We start from the raw sequence: 22,927 nt of genomic DNA on the forward strand, positions 1-22,927 counted from the left end.
AATAATAATACAAACTATCTCTAAACTAAATAAACTTAAAATAAAACGCCTATAAATAAAAAACGTCCCCCAAGTCACTGCCGATGGGCAGTGTGCCCAGAAGGCTGGCCGCATTGCCACGTTGTATGGCAATACTAACGCGATGAGCAAAATACAGGCCAGCCCTCTGGTCCCCTGCGGCATCTATAAGGCGCTCCGCTAAGGCCCTGTATATACGGCGCGCGCTTGGCCCCCACGGCCCCAGCGTTTCGACCCCAAACGCCTCAAAAATATAACTACTGCCAAGGGTGGCATATTTGCGGCGTTTGAGGTCTTCTGCCATGGATGCGGCATGACCAGCATCTCTGCTGGTGCCCGGAAGGTGGGACGGCGCGAGGGTGTCAACACATGTGGCATCCCAGACTAGAGGCCGTCCCATCTTCCAAGGCACCAACGTCATACCGTCGGGCCTCTTGCCATCGTCCCTAGCCAAACCGACGGGCTCGAGTATGGCCGGGACTTTGACGCTGACAAAGGCCCTTCGGATGACGTCGTTGATGCTGGCGTGTCTGGGTATGCGTCCGGCGCTTCTGCCGCAGGAAAGCCCATGATGTCCAAATTTGTCCACCATGGCACCACAACGGCAGTGATGGGGGACGTTTGTTACAGTCCCTATGCGCAAACAAGTCGCCAGTCTGAAGGTGGTGTTGTCCAATAGGGTGCCTATGGATGGAGAGGGTAGGGCTTGTAGCCACAGACCCGACTCCCACTCCGCAGTGGCAAGAAGACGAGCTCGCTCCGCCGTACTAGTTGACGTATCAACGAGATTATTCCGTACTAGACGGCAGAGCGGCTCGTCCCATTGCCTCTGCGAGCATGGATTGGCAGGCGGGTCCGTGTTGCTGCAGGTTAGTGACCAAACATTCTTGGCCTCGGTGCAATTCAACTTGATATTTGACATTATAACTTAAATTTTACCGATATTTTTTTATCCTTTGTATTGTAATTCAATTAACATCGTGTTAATTATTTTTTCATTACCTACCTTTATGACATATGTATGAATAAATTAATAAATGTTTCAATATGATTCGACTGGACATTTGTATATATAATTTTAGATTTCACAATGTTTCCTGTAATGTTTTTTGATAGTCTAAAAACTTTCAGCACTACCCTCGTAGGAGTAAACTAAAGTAGGTGACGCTATTTTATCTGAAGTCAAAGCAAAGACTGATGTTGCTAGTTTCCTTTAAAAAGTTACTTACAACACTTATTAATATTCAGGAAGTTGCAGGAGCTTCGAACTCGTGCGTTACTAGCACAAAAATACAAGTTTCCACGATCTACTCAAGGATGACTCACGCTATATACACCGTGTATTTATTGAATTCCGTTAACTTCGGAGTATGGTTAAGTACGTTTAATAAAACTAAATGGCATAGTTAATTTTGAAAAAAAAAAATTTTTTTTTGCTTTTTTTTTTCAGAAAAATTAATATTAAAAAGTAATTAAATGTAGCATATAGCGTTGTTGTAACACGGGCATTACATTTAACTAAACCAAACAATTGATTTCTGTGACATATCAATGTCAATTCGAACATCGATCGACCGAGATTTTACTTAAGTTTAGTAGCAAATGTATGAACTCATTCTAAACAATAATCAATATGTAAACCGGCCTTAAGGCAAGTGTACAAGCTTGTAGAGGCCTTATAGGAAAAAAATAAAATATTGATTATCTTCGAAATGGAGTTAATTAGAATATCGGTGTCTTTGGGAAAGTTACTTGATTTAAGCTCAGGTATGTACCCTTGAAATTAACGGAAATCAAAAAAAAACACGGTGTAGACCGGGCCGGAGCTTCCGGCGCTTCGTATTCTATGGAATGCACCACGTGATCACCGATCAGCCGTCATAGAAAATGACATGTCGGACTCCTCGGCCCGGGCCCGGCCCAGTCTACCATGAGTCATCCTTAAAGTAAAGTGCTGTCGCGCCGATGATGCCGGTGATCATTGCCGCTGTGCGAGCAAGATGATAATATAATTTTACGCGTGCGATAGAGTTAGGAAATGCGGGGTCAATGTACGTATTTCTTTGTGTTTAGCGTCCTTACTTTAGCAGCAAAGCTTTGGCCCTACTAAACCTTAAGTATGTATTTTAATCAAACTTTACATTCGTTAGTTTAATAAAAAGGAATATTGCTTGCAGAGGTCTCTTCAAAAAAAAAAATGTTTATTTCAATGCTTTTAGGTAAAGAATTAAAGTCTGTGTTGTCATTTTTCCTCTTTAATTGTTATAATGAGTTTGAGTAGGTTTTCTCAATTAATTAAAACCCATTTTATTAGCTAATTAAAGAGCTAAGCTCTCTGAGTACCTTTATCTTGCCCTGACAGGCCGGTGGCAAAAACCCTTGCGTGGGTTGACAATTAAATTGTTCAAAGGATAATTTTACTACCTACAGCTAAAGAACGGCACAAGAAATTCGTACATTGACCCATCTGTTCCTCTCTCTATCGCACGCGCGCAATTATATTGATAAGCACAGGCGGTGACCCTATCGCCCTACGAAATTCCTTGTGCCATGTGTCCTTTCTATAGGACTTCAGAAGTGGCAGAGTTGTTCAGTTCAGTTCAAATATACTTTATTCATGTAAGCAACAAGCACTTATGAATCAAGCTAATTATCAGAGCAATTTATTGATTTTAATATGTTGGTACATCAGAAGACCGGTTACGGTCTTAATTTTTACTATGAGGCCAACCGTAAAACTTAAAATACCTACTTAAGCTGTCACACAATTCAGCGAATCAAAATTGTGTCGATGTTTTCAACGGAACTGTAACTTGTAATACAAATGGAAGTCCCTTTCTAACAAAAGCTGTCAAAAAGGGACTTCCACTTGTATTACAAGTTACAAGCTTTTGATAAACAGGGCACAGGTCTCTTAGTAAAAGTTGTTCAGTATGAACGAAGTAGAACGTCTACACCAGAGTTGGGCAAAAATTAACTTGAATAAGAATAAGAATAAAAACAGAAATTTTATTCTTATTCAAATCGATTTGAATTAGAATTATTCTTGCACTAGTTATTTTAGAATAAAATTAAGGTGAATAAATCATGTGACTCTTATTTTAAATGCGGAATAAAAAACAGAATAATTATTCTAGAAGTGGGCCTATTCTAACTAAGGTTTTATTCAATTAAAATGTTATTTAGAATTAAGTTAATTTTTGTAGTACAATCGGTTATAAGTTGATTTTCACCCTTCTATTTAAAAGTCGGATTGATTTGATATTTGTTACTATAGTTTAGGTATAGTACACATTGAAGAGTTTCGCTATACACTATCTAGTTCTATCATCCGATCAGGGTGCTTAGCCAACATACCAAACGTTGACCCTCCGTAGAGTTGCGCATAGTCTCTCTCTATCACTCTTACATATTAGTGCGATAGAGAGACAGATAGCGTTTCGTTGTCGTAGCGCAAACGTTTGGCATGTTGGCTACGCTCCCAATGTGCCTAGCCAATATGCCAATTTTTGTTTTTATTTTAATAACCGAATCATTAGGTAAATTTAGCTGTTCTGGGGGCCTAGCCAACATGCCAATCGCTTGCGCTCCAACAACGAAGCGCTTTCTGTCTCTATCACTCTTACATATTAGTGCGATAGAGAGACAAAGATAGCGTTTCGTTGTCGTAGCGCAAACGTTTGGCGTGTTGGCTACGCTCCCAATGTGCCTAGCCAAGATGCCAATTTTTGTTTTTATTCTTATAACCAAATCATTAGGTAAATTAAGCTGTTCTGGGGGCCTAGCCGCAGCAATATGCCAATCGCTTGGGCTCCAACAACGAAGCGCTTTCTTTCTCTATCACTCTTACATATTAGTGCGATAGAGAGACAAAGATAGCGTTTCGTTGTCGTAGCGCGAACGTTTGGCATGTTGGCTACGCTCCCAATGTGCCTAGCCAAGATGCCAATTTTTGTTTTTAATTTAATAACGAAATCATTAGGACAATTTAGCTGTTTTTAGCGCTTTCTGTCTCTATCACTCTTACATATTAGTGCGATAGAGAGACAGAGATAGCCTTTCGTTGTCGTAGCGCAAACGATTGGCATATTGGCTACGCACCCAAGGTGCCTAGCCTAGATGACAATTTTTGTTTTTAATTTAATAACCAAATCATTGAGTAAATTTAGCTGTTCTGGGGGCCTAGCCAAGATGCCAATCGCTTGTGCTCCGACAACGCAAGACTTTCTGTCTCTATCACTCTTACATATTAGTGCGATAGAGAGACAGAGATACCGTTTCGTTCTCGTAGCGCAAACGATTGGCATATTGGCTACGCACCCAAGGTGCCTAGCCAAGATGTCAATTTTTGTTTTTAATTTGATAACCAAATCTTTGGGTATAATTTAGCTGTTCAGGGGGCCTAGCCAATAAGCCAATCGCTTGCGCTTCAACAACGAAGCACTTTCTGTCTCTATCACTCTTACATATAGTGCGATAGAGAGACAAAGATACCGTTTCGTTGTCGTAGCGCAAACGTTTGGCATGTTGGATATTACGCTCCCAATGTGCCTAGCCAAGATGACAATTTTTGTTTTTAATTTAATAACCAAATCTTTGGTTACAATTTAGCTGTTCTGGGAGCGTAGCCAACATGCCAAACGTTCGCACTACGACAACGAAACGCTATCTTTGTCTCTCTATCGCACTAATATGTAAGAGTAATAGAGAAAGAAAGCGCTTCGTTGTTGGAGCCCAAGCGATTGGCATGTTGGCTAGGCCCCCAGTACAGCTTAATTTACCTAATGATTTGGTTATAAAAATAAAAACAAAAATTGGCATCTTGGCTAGGCACATTGGGAGCGTAGCCAACACGCCAAACGTTTGCGCTACGACATCGAAACGCTATCTTTGTCTCTCTATCGCACTAATATGTAAGAGTGATAGAGACAGAAAGCGCTTCGTTGTTGGAGCGCAAGCGATTGGCATGTTGGCTAGGCCCCCAGAACAGCTAAATTTACCTAATGATTCGGTTATTAAAATAAAAACAAAAATTGGCATCTTGGCTAGGCACATTGGGAGCGTAGCCAACATGCCAAACGTTTGCGCTACGACAACGAAACGCTATCTTTGTCTCTCTAATCTGTCTATCGCACTAATATGTAAGAGTGATAGAGACAGAAAGCGCTTCGTTGTTGGAGCGCAAGCGATTGGCATATTGGCTAGGCCTCCAGAACAACTAAATTTACCTAATGATTTTGTTATTAAAATAAAAACAAAAATTGTCATCTTGGCTAGGCACCTTGGGTTCGTAGCCAATATGCCAATCGTTTGCGCTACGTCAACGGAACGCTACCTCCGTCTCTCTATCGCACTAATATGTAAGAGTGATAGAGACAAAGCGCTTAGACCAGCTAAATTTAACCTAATGATTTGGTTAGTAAATTAAAAATAATACGGTTACTGAAACTATGCGTTATGCGACAGTCAATTTGTAAGATTTTATTCCATAAAATAGGTATAAATTAGACAAGAGACTAACTACTATTACATCTACCTAACTATACGTAATTAGTACCTATACGGTACCCGGACTACATTTTTATTCGTGGAATATTATTTCTATTAAAAATCATGATTATATTTATTTGATTAAGAATAAGTTTTTCTCATTCAATTTTATCTCTCATACGAATTATTCCCGACCAAAATTATTTGAATATTTTTGACGGGAATAAAATCGAGATGATTTTATTCCTACGAATTCTTATTCAAATAATGATTTTATTCTTGAATGCCCAACACTGGTCTACACTCTAATTATACTAATTAAAAGGTTTTAAAGTCTTCTTCAGCGCTGTAGCGTAAATCGATCAAGAGGTAAAGATGCCAATTCAAACTTACGTCACAATGTATCAAAGTGATATCTAAATGGTGTCAAACGCGCATTCATTTAGCTCGTACATATCCGTACATGTATAGGCCCACAGGCGACTAACAACATTTAGATATTATTTTGATGTCACAATGCAAGTTTGACAATTTGCCTCCAGCAAAATCATCACCATCATAATGTTTAGAATTACCTACATACCCCTTACAGTAAGTAAGTTTAGATATAAGAAAATCATCCGGTACCGGTATAGTTAGTCTGACCCCTTTTCAAGCAATAACGGGTTGTATTTTCCTACAGAACTATCTTTCCTCCAACTAGGGCAGAAAGGCCATATAAATAAGCTGACCCACACGCCCCCTACGCGATTGCTACTGTTATACATTACAATGCACATAAATGCTGCACGTTAAAATTGGATCACCCGTTGTACCTACGATGGTAAATGTTCGCTCAGTAAAAATGTACGAAATAAATATTAAAAGAAGCAGCAAGTAAAAATATAAAATCTAGACACGCGGTACGTTCAAAGAAAACGGAATTGGCGACGCAGCAACCGTGTGTAATATTACATGAACCATTTCGAGCTACTTTTGAACCCTTCACAACTTGAAACCTATTTAACCTAGACACATGAAATTTAGCACATTTATTTATCAATTATTTTGACGGCGAGTCAACAACGACACAATATATTTTTTATATTCAAATTGGCTCCCATTTCACATTTATGTTTTTGTTGGGATCAAAACTAAACTTAATCACTAAACCTAAAAACATCTTCATCACATATCATCTCAAGAGGATTTGTATTGTATTGTATTTCTAAACTTGAATCACTACACCTTACGAGTATAAAACGCATATTGCGCTTATATCGACAAAAAAAACTCTTTGAACGCGACAAAAAGAAAAGTTTTCCGCTAGATAGAGGTAGATTACTCACAATAGTCGATGATTCAGCTTTGTGTATATTTTTATTGCGAACTACGCCCGTGGCGCAAAACTTTGCCAAATTTATTGTTTCATTAGTATTTTATTTACTAGCACGATTTGTGTTATTGACCGAGCGTTAGTATTTCTGTCGTTTCGTTTTTTTGGAAAAGTTTCAAAATGGCGGCTGCCACTATGGCACTTAAGACCATTGTGAGTTGTGAGCACGCTGTGATAATGACCCAACGAAGTAGGTAAGTATTATAAATATTTACATGTTTAAAGCTTATCGCTAGGTCTACAGTTTACAGAGCCATTAGCATTTAAACTTAGTTTAATTTAAATACCTAGTACCAGTACGGCTACCACCAGTTTTGACATTGACAGATTAACTCGCGTTTACGTAAATTACTTTCTATACATCTCGCTTGCACTAATATGCGAGTACAAGCGAGATGCATAGAAAGTAAGTTACTTAAACGTGAGTGAATATGTCAATGTTAAAACTGGTGGTAGTGCTTCAGTAGTACCTAACACAAAAAGTATTTGGAATCGAATAATATGTCAAAAACAGAAATGATGTTCAGTTGTTAACAGGCGTAAAGCCAGGAAATTAGAAAGGAACAAAAGCTATGGCGCGCCACGCGAACCATTTCTTCTCTTCTAAGTCGGTCCCTCACTGCTGAGGATCGTGACTCCGCTTGCTAATTTTTCCTATGGCAGCTCTCCACTTCTCCCTGTCGGTTGCTTTGTGGAAAGCGTTGCTTAGTGTGATGTCCGTCTGGGCGGATATTTGGTCACACCATCTCGTTGGACTTGGTCCTCTAGGTCGTCTGCCGTCCACCTTTCCCATCACCACAAGTCTCTCCAGGTTATCAGAGTCTCTGCGAGCTATGTGACCGAAGTATCTCAGTACTCGTTGAAGACAGATGGTGGATAGTCTAGGTTCCTTTTCCAATTTGAGCTGCGCTAATATGGATACATTAGTGCGGCGTGCCGTCCAGGGTATTCGGAGCATGCGCCGCCATACCCACATCTCAAAGGCATCGACTTTTTTCCGAAGATCCGCTTTCAGTATCCAGGTTTCCGCCCCGTAGAGAAATATGGGAAATACAAGGGTCCTAACTATTCTGATTTTGGTTTTGTTGAGAATATTCCTGTCTTTCCATATTCTTTGCAGCTGAGACATTGCCGATTTTGCCATACCGGTTCTTAGTCTGATTTCGGCCTCAGATCCGCCCCTGTTGCTCAGAACAGCGCCTAGGTATGTGAACTCTTCAACTATTTCATAGCTGTTAAGGGCGTCTGTTTGCTGACGGGTATTGAATCTGTCAACTATCATGATTTTGGTTTTTGTTTTATTGATAGTTAGTCCGTATTCTCGGCTTGTGTCTTCAAGGCGGTCCAGCAATGTTCTCATTTCGGATTCCGTCGAGGCAAAGAGTATGGTGTCGTCGGCATATCTGAGATTAGAGATTTTGCATCCACCCACTGTAACACCTCCATCCCAGTCCTCCAATGTTCGTCGCATGATGTGCTCTCCGTAGATGTTAAATAGTATCGGCGATATGATACAGCCTTGTCGCACGCCCTTCTGGAACACGAAACGACTAGATGTTGTGTTCTCCACCCTCACCGTTCCAAAGCCTGATTCGTACAGGTTTTGTATTAGTTTAACCAAATGCTGCGGGACGCCAAACTCGCTCAGGACTTCCCAGAGTTTGTTCCACTTTACACAGTCAAAGGCTTTCTGGTAATACACGAAGCACATGACCAACGGTTGTTTGAATTCATAGCACTTTTCAATGATCTGTCTGACGTTGAGAAACATGCGATGGGAGATTTAGCGATCGCGCGGGTTTTGAAAAGAACTATACCTACTTCTGTTTAAATTTTGGGGACAATCTTACACAGATTGACCTAGATCTGCGGCTAGCCGCAAACTAAGCAGAGCTAATCATATGGGCAATAGGCGACGTTGTACGTACATAATTCCTTCATGCTCGAGCGCACGCGCTCCGAATTCCGGGCCTAGTGTGTAAATGTAAAGTTTGTTTGAAATCAGCCACATCCAAATGGAATATTATAATACATAATAAGGATGACTCACGCTAGACCGGGCCCTGCCCGGGCGGAGGCGTCCGACATGCCATTTTCTATGACGGCTTGTCGGTGATCACGTGGTGCTTTCCATTGAAAACGAAGCGCCGTAAGCTCCGGGCCGGCCCCGGCCCGGTCTAGCGTGAGTCATCCTATACTCGTACTCCTGATATTATCGTACCTACATAGTTTCGGCATGAATACTTTTGTGAGGAAAGTTTTTCGACAGGTAAACTGCCAGAGTTGTAATTTTAGTCGCTACTGCTTTGCGTATAAATTTATTAGCGACGCATCGCCTAAAGGCCCCAACTTGGCCAAATTTATTTTTCTGTTTGTCTTTTGTTACTATTTTAGAAGTCGATTTTGACTTTCACTTGTACCTATTATATGTGACGTCCCACGGTCAAAGGTACCTTATGGCGGGTATGGAGTTATGCATACCCCAGTAATCTACAATAAATAAGCTATCGATAACACAAAAGATCAACCTTCTAGGTTGCGTAGTTACAGAGACTTGATTTTTTGAAAATAATGTTGTGAAATGAGCAACTTTACGATAGAGAAGTTTTAAGTTTAGCCGCCTAAAAAACTATGTTCCTGAAGTAAGTTACATAGTTGACTACAAATAATAATACCTTATATATCTGAGATTAAAAAAATATTGCGACTTGTTCTGTAATGCAAATAGAAACTTTTGATATCGACTGATTTATGTGTATACTAACCAATCTCTTGAAAATAAAGTTTTATTTCATTTTTACGATTGATTGCAATGAGCTCTCAAGATTTAAATTTTATCTATTAGAAAACGACACTGACAGACAGTTTAAGCAAAAAACAATACCGATTTAGAGGTGAAAATGTATTTTCTGACTTTTTCATATAAAATCACAAAATTGAATATTTTTACTTTTAATGTGACACACAATCAATTTTTCTGAGCACATATGAAAGAAATTCTGTCATTCAAATGAAATAAATCCTAAAACCCCAACTAAATACTATATTTAACCCCTTATGCCACTTTAAACTTACATAACAATAACAGTATTTGCTCCATACATTTACGAAAAGGTACCTTATGGAAATAAATCTAATAATACATCACTACAAAATATCAATCATATTACAGATTATCTTGTATGAATAGAGAATATTAATTTACATTAAACTGCCCCAAATTTAATTAGTTCTTCGTCATAATAATCTTAAAAAAGACCAATAATTTGTATGTAATGAAAAGGTACCTTGTGGTCAAGTTACATGATGAGGCATGATGATGATGGAACAGTTAGGATAAACTAATAATATTTTGGGGTTAAGATGGTATAAATCGTCTATTTCTTATCAATAATATATTTCGGTTGCTATTGAAGATAAGCGGCATTGAGGTTCAATGACCTCAGATATTCCATAAGGTAATGCGTCGGGTATTGGCATTTTTCAGCAAACCAATGGCTGATTTACTGCATGCGACCAAACCAAATGAAGATTATTCTAGTTAAGAAAGACTTGACGAGAGTAACTTTGGTATAATAGCAGTCTACTTGGATTTGTGATGTCGGTCTATGTACGGTTATAATATTTGCGAGGCGCCCCAACCAGAACTGAAATTATCAAATTAGTTTTGCAGAATGCTAATACAGTTCTCTACCAAACTTCTTTTCCCGTATTGACTAGTTTTTTTGGGAATTTTCAATCTTTTTTCCATAAGGTACCTTTTCTACTAAACTCTGAGACGACATTACTAGGCTTATAACTAACTTATAACAAAAATAAAAACAGGTAAACAAACGTTACGCATTAACGTTTCAGATCACACAATAAAAAAAATTTAGCATTTTTTCACCTCTTTACAAAACATTTCATATCTCCGAAACTAGAAACCCTCATAAGGTACCTTTTCTCGTGGAACGTCACATATAATTTTCGTAGTTTAAATCTTTGAAAGAGAAGGATTGGACTGTAAGGTAATATTTATTTGATTTGATTTGATTCGTATGATCCAATCCAATTAAATCGTTTCAGTTAGTTTTATTATAATTAGATGTTTATTAACTGTAGCTGCTATGATTTTTTGATTATTATAAGAGCAATGAACAAAAAACAATTTCATAATTATTATTTATTTATTTTATTATGAGCCCATATTGTCCCACTGTTGGGCAAAGGCCTCTCTCTTATTCTTCCACGTATCCCTATCCTCAGAAGTCTCCCACCAGTCTCTGTCAAAAGCGTCAAGCTCATCCCGCCATCTCCGACGAGGTCTACCGTGACGCCTTACAATTTGTGGGACCCAACGGGTGGCTGTTTTGGCCCACAGGTCTTCTGGCATACGGCTGACATGTCCTGCCCAATCCCATTTGAGCTTGGCGGCAGTTTCAGCTACATCAGTTATTCCAGTTTTGGAACGTAGTATTGTATTTTTAATGCGATCGGTTAATTTCACGCTCAGAATACTACGTTCCATGGTTCGAGTTTGGATTTCTGAGCCTTTGACAAAGACCAAGTCTGTGCTCCATATGTAAGGATGGGGAGAATGCACATGTCCATGAGTTTTCTTTAATTTGAGTGATATAGGTAGGTTTCCCTTCATGGACCAAAAGCTCCTCCAGGCATTCTCGGTCCGTCTTGCGACCATAAAAAAATTTAAAAGCTCCTAACTCTTATAATAATTAAAAAATCTAACGAAGGGATATAATAATCGCCGTGTGCCTGCTACACTGCCACATCTCAAAAAACCGTTTTTTCGAGAAATCGCGTCTCAAAGTTGTGAGAGTATAGTTCAGGGTGTTTAATAAGATCTTACTCCTTTAGTTTTAGGTCTATGAATTTAAAATTTAGCTTTTTTTACTCGGAATGATATAACCCTCCTTATGACCACGCCACTTTTTAAAAGAAATGTATATTTTTTAAGACACAAGGCCCGAAAGGCAGGTATTTAGAGTTGTGGCCGTATTGCAGACACGTTTTTTAAAGATTTTGGGAAGCGGCCAAATTTAAACACAAAATTATTGGATAAGGGTTACCATGCAAATATAAATAAAATACCAAAATAGTTAAAATCCCTTTATTTTATCAACTTTGATAGGAACAAGATCACTGTACGCGATAATATGACTGTGTAACTAGCTTATAATCAGCAACATTATCTAATTATTAATTTCTAGGACGCAACTCAAAAGCTTCATTTAAAACGTGTGCTATATAGCCACAACTCAAAAGGGCCGTCAGGTTCACGTGCGAACGCCGCGGGAGCAGGAGGCGGCAGACTGGCAAGTGGCAGTATTGCAGGGAATCGTCTGACAATTTATGGTCAAATCCATAAGGCCACTTGTGAGAAAAAGGCTCTTAAAGACCTTTTATGCTATGGCTCTCGAAATAAGGTCGTACATTGAACAATTTTGAATACGAATCTGCAATAATCCAGAAAATTAAAAATTTTGAATTGTGGCCGTATCTAGCAGGCACACGGCGAATATGAGGCCAATATACCTACATTAAATTATTTAAAAATATTTTCTATAGTGACAATGTCAATACCCAGGGAGGAAAATGGGGACTATGTTGTATGGAGAAGCGGTTGTCCACTATTCCTCTTATCGTTTTGATATTGATATTACTTATATTATACGATCATTCGCATTGATTCATTGTCGTATCGATGTCAATGTCGTATCATAACAATATTAATAGTATAATTATGGTAAAAATCTGGAATCTTAAAAATATCTTAATTAAATTAATTATTTTTCGAAGGAAAGAATATATATTTATATTTAATATATTTAAGTGAAACTAATAGGTAGTCGAATTCGCGGGCGATATATTATCGCGCCCCTCTTTTTAGTCCTACTGGTCACGTTTTCTGAAACACCCTGTATGTCCCGTCTAGTAGCTGAGGTGGTCTGTGGTCTGACCCCTAAGGCCGACAAAGACGGGACCCTTTGACATTTGTTCCTTTGATCCAATTGATGGCACGATTAATTGAGAATATTGGCTGATCTCGGGTTACAATGTTCAAATACCAATTGTAAGTTTAAAGTTATTAGTTATTAATAAGTATACAATTACCCGCCCAGTAACATTCAGTAATATAGGCCAATCAAATTAGATTTTTTATTTTCGAAGAATTAATTCCCTGCTAGCTGGAAATAATTTTAGTAATACCTTCATTTGGTCCTAAAATTCCTAAATGCGTGCAATCCGAGTTGTTGCATCCCCAATTCCCCAGGAAGTGTGCATAAATTTTTGCTCTTTTTCAGTTTTTTGTTTATAGATCGAAAACGATACGTCCGACGAAAAATTTGTTTTGACGATGATGAAAATTGATATCTGAGGATACGAAGTCAAAGTTTGTAGAAAATGGCGCCCACTTTGTTTTTTTTTTAGTATTAACATGCTAAAAATCCGAAAGCGCCTTTTTACCAGTGTCTGATCCACCAAACCTTGCTAGTAATGCCATTGTATTTGATGGTGAGTTCCTTCTACATCGAGTGCTTTGGCAATCATAAGAAAAATGTATATCCTAAGGCTCCCAAAATGTTTGCACACCTCCTGGGCTAGAGCAACCTCGGATTACACGCATTTAGGACCCAATTACAGTATTAAAATGATTTCCAGCTCGCTGAGAATTAAATAATAAATTCCTCAAAACGCAATTTTTGAATCTACTTAATTTGATTGGCCTAATAATAATTGTTGCGTTATTATTAACTTTAATAGGTTTTGGATATAAGTGGAAACACACCTCCACTAGGGTATTACCGCCTCGTGCCCTACACGCCTACACGTTATCCGTTTAATCGTGGGCAAAACGGATTGTTTGTTACAGAACCTTGAAATTACTCGTAGTACATTATGCTAGGATATAGTCAAAGCAGAAACTATAATAACACCTACCACCACATCGCAAACTATGTCACTGCAGAAAAACTGCAAAAACTTGCGATAGGACACATGTCATGAAAACTCATTAAACTTCTTCTAAACTATGAAGTTTGCTGTCGACTATGAGTGCACTTGAGTCCACAACTTCATTTTATTATCCGATCGTAGATAGGAAAGAAGAGGAAGCAGTTTTCATACCTAATGGAAAACGGTTGTTTTCATAGAGTCCCCCGCTTTTTATAGAAAACAGTTCACTTGAATGATCGCATCGGTGGTTTTTCAATCCGGAGGTCGCGGGTTCAAACCCTTACCAATGAGTTTTTCGGAACTTATGTACGAAATATTATTTGATATGTTAATTACCAGTTGCTTTTTGGTGAAGGAAAAATTCGTGAAGAAACCGGACTAATCCTAATAAGGGTCTCTGGGTCTGAATCGCTTTCGTAAAAAATTGTGCCTACGTCAATTCTTGGGATTAGTTTTCAAGCGAACCTCAGGCTCTCATGAGCCATGGCAAAATGCCGGAACAACGCGAGGAAGATGACTATGTATCTAATGTATCCAGCTAGTTAGGTCGCTGGACCACGGAGCGTTTAAAACATATTTTTCTTAAAGTATTATTTTATTATCTAGTTAGAAAAAATACCTGCTAATGGGATTCGTGTTAATAACACTTTATATTAGATGTAACACTATCTGGCTAGCCACTCAAGTTAAATCAGCGTCGCAAAACTCTTAATTCTTTTGTCCCTTTTGTTAGACTTGGAACACAAACTAAGAGACCTGTCACGTTAAGACTTTACTTACGAAAGTTAAACCATTAGGATTTTATAGGAGCCAGATTGTCTCATATCTCGACATCATACTAACTTTGTGGCCACAATGTAAAGAAAAACTAAAAGGTATTTTTGAAACTGTCGACTCTTTGCTTCCTTGAATAAGGTCGGGATTTCAATGGAAACGAAATCTTATTTTGGTAACCTAACGAAGGGAGCGTTATTGAATTCTCGAATACATAATATCACATCTATGTACTTAGGATTTCATGTTTTTTTGATTGCTAAGCGAATTTCAGCTTGTTTTTTCTTCGAAAATATTGAGGTCTCTTGGGATGATTGAAAAGCTTGGAGCTTAGATGTTATTTCAACTTTATTTCCAGAAATAATAGAAAAAATAATGTTTATTGCATTTGCAGTGAATGATTTGATAAAGGCGGATTTATTTTACTTTTGTAGCGAAATTACGAATGAAGTCGATTGGCCTTTCTCCAAAAATAATTTATACTTTTATGTGTATTAGTAAATGATTAGTGTTAGCTATAAGCATCTTTTATTCGGTTATTTATATAAGATAATTTGGAGAAATATGAAGTGTGCAATTTTATTCGTTTCTACGTGAATTTACAGCAGCGTAAAATTAAAATCATCTCCTCCTAGCCGATTTCGGCCACAGCGACTGCGTTCTACCGCTGAGGGCGCCGCTGGTGCGCTCTCAGGTGAGTCAGGTGACTGACATAGCAGGTACTGACTACCAAACTGGCAAGACATATTGCTCTAGTACCTGTTACAGCTCAACTTTGTTACCATAATTATGAATAGAATCATTAAGTCGAAGTAACCAACGATTTGTCGGATTTTTTGGCACATAACGTAGGGAGGGGGTTTTAATTATTTTTAATTTAATAGTTATTGGCGTTGTACTTGTATAAAATCGGGGTAGGTTAATAAACACAGCCTGTTTATTTCGTACCTAAATACCTACCCTCAAGAACACATAATACTGCTGCTCCTTTAATACTGAGTGTCGGGTAATAGGTATACCTACTTTGATAAAACTTAAAAGCACTAAACGTCAAGCGGAAATTCGGAAGCAAAACTTAAAAAACCGGGCAAGTGCGAGTCGGACTCGCGCACGAAGGGTTCCGTACCATGATGCAAAAAACCTGTACTGACCCCGCCCGACGTTGCTTAACTTCGGTAAAAATCACGTTTGTTGTAGGTATGGGAGCCCCACTTAAATCTTTATTTTATTCTGCTTTTAGTATTTGTTGTTATAGCGGCAACAGAAATAAATCATCTTTTCTACTCAAAGGTTAACTGGAAGAGATCCCTCAAAGGGATAAGTTCGCCTTTGTACTTCTTACTAATTGTATGTTATTTTTAATATGTATTTTTGTACCATAAAGAGTTTACTACTACTACTGCATCATCTGTGAAAATTTCAACTGTCTAGCTATCACGGTTCGTGAGATACACCCTGGTGACAGACGGACGGACGGACGGACAGCGGAGTCTTAGTAATAGGGTCCCGTTTTACCCTTTGGGTACGGGACCCTAAAAACATCGTGCAGTTACAAAATACGTCAAACGGTCTCTGAGAGTAACGCATTTAACTGATTTGCAAGACCCAAGTGATCCCATAAGTGTTCCGTGAACAAAGTTTTGTTACACGGAACACTAAAAACCGGGCAAGTGCGAGTCGGAGTCGCGCTCGAAGGGTTCCGTACCATAATGCAAAAAAAAAACGAAAAAAAAGCAAAAAAAAAACGGTCACCCATCCAAGTACTGACCACTCCCGACGTTGCTTAACTTTGGTCAAAAATCACGTTTGTTGTATGGGAGCCCCATTTAAATCTTTATTTTATTCTGTTTTTAGTATTTGTTGTTATAGCGGCAACAGAAATACATCATCTGTGAAAATTTCAACTGTCTAGCTATCACGGTTCGTGAGATACAGCCTGGTGACAGACGGACGGACGGACGGACGGACGGACGGACAGCGAAGTCTTAGTAATAGGGTCCCGTTTTACCCTTTGGGTACGGCACCCTAAAAACCATGTAATGTTATGAAATAGTACACTTTCACCTAATAACTTCAAAACTCAAATATATTTGTGTTGAAAACAAAAACCGGACAAGTGCGAGTCGGACTCGCTCACCGAGGGTTCCGTACTTTTTAGTATTTCTTGTTATAACGGCAACAGAAATATCACGGTTCATGAGATACAGCCTGGTGACAGACGGACGGACGGACGGACAGCGGAGTCTTAGTAATAGGGTCCCGTTTTTACCCTTTGGGTACGGAACCCTAAAAACAAACTCCTACTCATGCCGATTCAGTATCGTTTCGTACTTATTCAAGTTTATAATTTATTCTCATTCTTTCGTGAACTCGCGGGAAACCTTATACACCTAATATGCTAATACTTGCAAAGTTCACCAGCGAACGGACTTAAATTATAACTTCTAAATTAAAAATGAGCTCGGCTTAGTACAGCTAGCTCTGATGGTGGTATAATAAGTTAGTAATTTTGTTAGTTTCCATAATTATGCAGTTTTTTAGCCACAATTGAGGCTGTACTCGGGTAGTTAAAAGTTTAGCCGCGTGAATAGGGGGTATTACTGCAATGTTCTGCCGCCAGAGTGCAACACTAGCGCCTATAGTAAACCATAGTGTAACTTATACAAATACTGTGCCTTAAACTATTTTTTGACAAGTTTTCACAGACAATAAAATATGACATGCATTGATGCATCACGGCGCGGCGGTTTGTTAACAAGGGCCTACCGGGAAACGCGAAAATCGAGAGTGATAGAGAGGTTAGATAACGAAATTTCGATTTTCGCGTTTCCCGGTAGACCCCCAGATTGTAATGGATTGTGGTAGTGGCCCCGTACGCAGAGTTTCGCGTAATATTCCCTATTATAGGACATTTGTATCATATACCTTATCTGTCATTTGCCGAGACGCTGCGAAAAGTCACGTGACTATTTCCATACATTATGTTTCGATTGACGTTATATATCAACGATTGTAATCTTGGCTAGCCCCCCTGGGCGTTTTCCTCGTCAATCGTTTTTGGCGTAGGTACCTATTTTAATTTTTCCGTCACGGCGTTGCTAATTGAAATGAGATTCTTTTTTTGGTATATGAGGTAAACGAGCAGACGAATCGTCTGATGGTAAGCGATTACCGCCGCCCATAGACGCCTGCAACACCAGAGGGGTTACAAATGCGTTGCTGGCATTTAAGACAAGAGTGCGCTCTTGAAGGCAATGTATAGAGAAAACGCTGCCGCGGGATGAAGTACCTAATTTCTAGGGATGCCTCGAAAAGTGGTTTTCGCCGAATACCGAATATTCGGTCGCCGAATACTCGGCGCTTCGGCCGAGAGAGGGGTCGAATATCCGGCGACCGAATATTCTGCATGACATGCGAACATGTTGAGTCACAATTATTATGAAAACTGTTTGCCAACAAAGCACAACGTTTGCTAAGATATAGGTATTTTTTGTTGAACAGAATTAATTAATGTAGTTAGAGTCAGTGAAATCAGCCCATGATAAAAATAAATTATTTTTTAATCAACAAATGCTCAAAAAAGGGTCTTCGTATTTAACAACTTTGATCAACTTTCCAAGAGTACTTTTGAAATATTAAATGTACCTAGTTTTAGGTTATTTTTACTGTGTAGTTTTTCTGTTTAGGTTGGTGCAACTGAAATTTCTTTATTCGGCCGAATAGTAGGCAACATTCGGCCGAATACGAATATTCGGCAAAGTAGCCGAATAGGCCGAAGACCGACTAGTTGCCGAATATTCGTGGCAACTCTACTAACTTCGATCAATGGGAGCGTGACTGTTTACGTGTGGTGGCGCGTATCGTAATTTGGATTTGAAACGAAATTATGTTTCCTTTCGCGTACAAATTCAAGGTCTTTAAACGATGTTCTTGGGTCGGTGCGATGCTTCAGAATGAATATGTAATATGATGGCTAAAACGTTACAAAATTAAAAATGGCTTAATTTTTAACATCTCATAAGTATGTAGTTAAGTAGCTAATTATTGATCACAATATGCTACTGCCATGCTGGCGTCATATGGCGTCTTATGAGACCATCGAGTTAAGATTAATATTTGATGCTTGACGTTGAAAACTGCCTACTTGAGACCGTCGAAATACGCTGCCATAAACAACGAAGGCATCAAAAATATCTGCCACGATCTTATTTGTAGAGCCATAAGAGCGTGTCAGATATTTTTGCGCCCTTCGAAGAGTAACATATTATTGCAGGTACAGCCTTATCAAGATATGAATAGGCATATATTCAATAAGCAAAGAAACAAAGGACAATCAAAATTATCTGAACATGCACTCTAATACCTTGGAAATAGAGTCGTGTTCAGATATTAATGAGAACCTTGCTCTCCTAGCCGGAGAGCATTCGAGCTACGTTTGCCAAGACTTGGTTTCCAATCTTAGATAGGGTTACCGTATGTCAGGAAATTTCCGGACATGGCCAGACATTGGATTTCAGGGGGAAAAATTTAATGACATGTCGGGAGTTCCTATTTCGGTAAACTCAATTATTGATTATTTTCCCATATACCAAAGTGCATATACCAGGTGACCAGTAACCACCAACAAGGCACCTTAGACTTGTCTAGAAGATTTACTTTTATTTAATTTTTAATAATATTTCAATAATGTACTGTAGATAAAAGTACCTACATATCCTACTGTTATTCCAATGGACTGTACCCGTGGTGTACATTTTATTCGATAGCGTGACGTGATTGTAGGTACGCGTGCGTTAATTGTCATTATGTATGGGAATTTGAGTTTCCAAAACGTCCCGCTTGGCGCGCTGTTCAAAATCCCATACAAAAATAGACATAACGCAAACGCGAACGCTCGTCACGCGTTCGAATGAAACTTACACTAGAAATTCTGAACATTTTCTCTGAAATTCAAATACGTCAATACTGATTCAATAAAGCTAAAATAACGAATATCACAGAATAATCCTTTGATTGAAGCACAAAACAATTAACAAAATTAAACTTTCACAGAATTCTAGACTAAATCCGCACCTGTAAATAGTTACTAAATATTAATTACAACCCAATATGAAATAAGCGCGAATTATTTGCCAATTCTCACGGCTCGATTCGGAAAACGAATTAGATTTCTACTAGACTTCAACAAGTTACGATACGGATAATTTAAAGATATTTGTAAGATAGATATGTCAAATTTGACCTTTCCGCGATTCTGGAGGTCCTCTTGAACGATTTCGACAAGTTATGACTTAGATATCCAAGTCACATCTAGTCGATATCTAATGTAGATCTAGTTGATCTCTAAATCGTCTCAAGATCTTGTGATTATCTCGAAATCCGAATAGGCCTGTCAGACAATAGGCTTTGTAAAATGCAAGTTTAATGATTTCTAATCTATATCTATGATACTTGTAAATAGCACTAACCTGGCTTGTCCAGGTCACTAATAAACTCCTCAGTTTCCACATATCCCAATACCCTGGTCACTAAAATCACCATTAAGAGTGGTAAACACCCCCCTCTCGTCAAAAACACTTTTATGTGACACATCTAATCCACTCTATGACACTCCAAAAAAGAAACACTATTTTAAAAATATTTTCTCTTATTTATTTTGGTAAAACAAAATCGCATTGCAAATGGAAATTTATCGTATCGTACACCGAAACCGAAAAACCGCAACCATCAATCACTTTCTGTCAAGTTAACACTTTGATTTATTTGAAAATTTTAACTGAATCAGTATTAATTTCTGGAATATTACCCTTTAATATTTTTAAATAATTATACTTGCTTATTAATTCATTAATATTTAAATTCGCAATCACAAGCACTTCGTAGTCTTCGTACCGGCACGCATAACGAATATTTCTTCTAATTCGACGCGACGGGGTGCGTGCGTTCTCCGCCAGGCCGCACGGCACACTGATCGGAAACCAATAGAAACGAAGAACTAACGTTCAAAATTTCGAAAAACAGCGCATTAGCGTTCGTTTTTTGAATTTTTAATTTTTTAGATACATATTGTAAACTGCCCGTGCCGTTCTTAGGCTAAGTTCAGATAAGATGAACGCGCGTTAACGAGTGATGTCGCGCGATTCAGCTGTTCAGAGGGGCTACCGCGAAAACCGAAATTCGCAAATTGCGGGGATCTTTCTCTTTTACTCCAATGAAGGCGTAATTAGAGTGACAGAGAAAAATGCCCGCAATTTGCGAACTTCGATTTTTGCGGTTACAGCCCAGATAACGGCGGCACGAAGTACATACAGATGTCGTGCATAATTATTTTCCTTCGTATTTTCTCGGACACGTTCGTATTTGTCATGCTGCTTCAGTCAACGTCACTACTTTTTGTACAGAGACTGACTGAAATAGCAAGACACGTTGGTACGTTTCCGTGAAAATACGAAGGAAAACCATTACGCACTACATCGTATCAAAAATTCATTGTTAATACAAAAATATCAACAAATTTAATAATGATACCATATATTTTAATCTACTGCTGCTGGTCGTCAATGTATTCTAAAGGAAAGCCAATATTTTTTCACGATTCGGGGTTGATCTCATAGTAAAAGATAAGGGTTGTAAAAAAACCCTTTAGAAAAAAAAAATATTTTTTTAAGTAGATAACCTAACGTTTAACACATCTAAAAAAGCCTTAAACAGAGATTGGATAGGCACTTTCCGTAGATACTATTTCCATAGAATAGTAGAGTTTATTTCCCTGTAGAGCCTCTGGGAAATGATGCCTTTAGACCTTTTACGACTCCTGGCAAATACCCATCAGGTAAGAACCCTCTTTGGGCATGCATTTATTAGATCGGCTTAATAAAACATTGCGGTAAATCAACTTTTTTAAGACACACTGCCGTATTCGAACTTCAAGATATTCACAAGAGACGACACGTACTAGATCCATTCTAGATACGTTATAGTTTAGATATCGACTAGTTCTCTTTTGCAGCGCAATTCGGGCAACTAATGTCACTTTTACGTTAGATAGAGTAAGATATCTATTAGATGTGAATTGGATCTCTAAGTCATATCCTGTGGAAATCGTTCAAGTGTATCTCCAGAATCGCACAAATGTCAAATTTGATAGGTTAGATCTTAAACATATCGTTATCGTATCTTGGTGATGTCTAAAATATATCCAATAGATGTCTATTTCAAAATCCGAATCGGGCCCACAGGCCAATTCGACCGTGCGCCTGACATCAAAACGATATTTGAATCATATCAGTCAGCTTCAGCTGTATATTGCACTGACGGACGTCTCGCTCGCAATAGTAAACGTACGGACAAGTCAGAGCGAAATGAACGCGTGAATGACAGCTAACTGATATGATTCCAATGTCAGGTGCATACAGGCCAATTCGAACGTGCACCTGACATTGGCAAATGCCTCCGGCCGAGAACGTAACATCACGTTCAAAACATCAGAGGGCCTACCGCGAACCCCGCTCGACGTGTTGACTCTCTGTTCCACTTATATATTCGTACGTAAGTGTGACAGAGAGGCAACACATCGAACGTGCTTCGCGGTAGGCCCTCAGAACCTGTACATTTCATTCGATAGCCTGACGAGCGTTCGCATTTGCGTTATGTCTATTTGTGTATGGGATTTTGAACAGCGCGCCAAGCGGGACGTTTTGGAAACTCAATATCCCATATAAGATGACACTTAACGCAAACGCGTACGTCACGTCACGGTATCGAATTAAATTTACACTAGGGGTACCGTACTGGACAAATTATGTATATTAGTCGGACCAAGAATAGTCTGCAGCGGATTTGATAGCCCACGCAGTGGAAGTGTTATTTTAAACGTCAAACTTCTATGAAATTATGACGTATAAATGACACTAGCACTGCGTGGGCTATCAAATCCGCTGCAGACTATTCTTGGTCCGACTCTAGTACAATGTATGTTGAACGCGATTAAAGGCTGGTTGCACCAAAAAGTCTGAAATCTTAAACTTATAATTTCAAAAAGTCAAATGTCAAAATGGTGAAGAAAAAGTGACCAAGTCCTCCAGTGCCCTAGGCATTATCCTATCCTAGACAACGACTGCAACGCGCACGGCTATGCGCGCGACATGGCTTTGCGCGTTGAAGGGTCTGCCATCTTGAGACCTAATCTGAAAACTTTAACTTGACATTGTTACATCACGCCATAACGCAAGTACCTGCCCCACCATTTCTTGCGCCACTCCGTTGTGCGTTGTAGGGTCTGCCATCTTGTGACCTAATTTGAAAACTTGACAT

At 38.8% G+C, this 22,927-nt stretch overlaps 1 protein-coding gene across 1 annotated transcript in view; it reads right to left on the reverse strand.

Moving 5' to 3' along the window:
* Nucleotides 1-20,402, reverse strand: part of LOC134799154 (nephrin-like) — a 226,851-nt gene extending 206,449 nt beyond the window's left edge. Inside the window, exon 1 of the mRNA XM_063771562.1 lies at nt 20,083-20,402. Coding sequence (XP_063627632.1) covers nt 20,083-20,206 — 124 coding nt within the window. The 5' untranslated portion in view covers nt 20,207-20,402. The remainder of the gene's footprint in view (nt 1-20,082) is intronic.
* Nucleotides 20,403-22,927: the final 2,525 nt, after the last annotated feature.

Source organism: Cydia splendana, chromosome 18, assembly GCF_910591565.1.
Source record: "Cydia splendana chromosome 18, ilCydSple1.2, whole genome shotgun sequence".
NCBI classification, from domain to species: Eukaryota; Metazoa; Arthropoda; class Insecta; order Lepidoptera; family Tortricidae; genus Cydia; species Cydia splendana.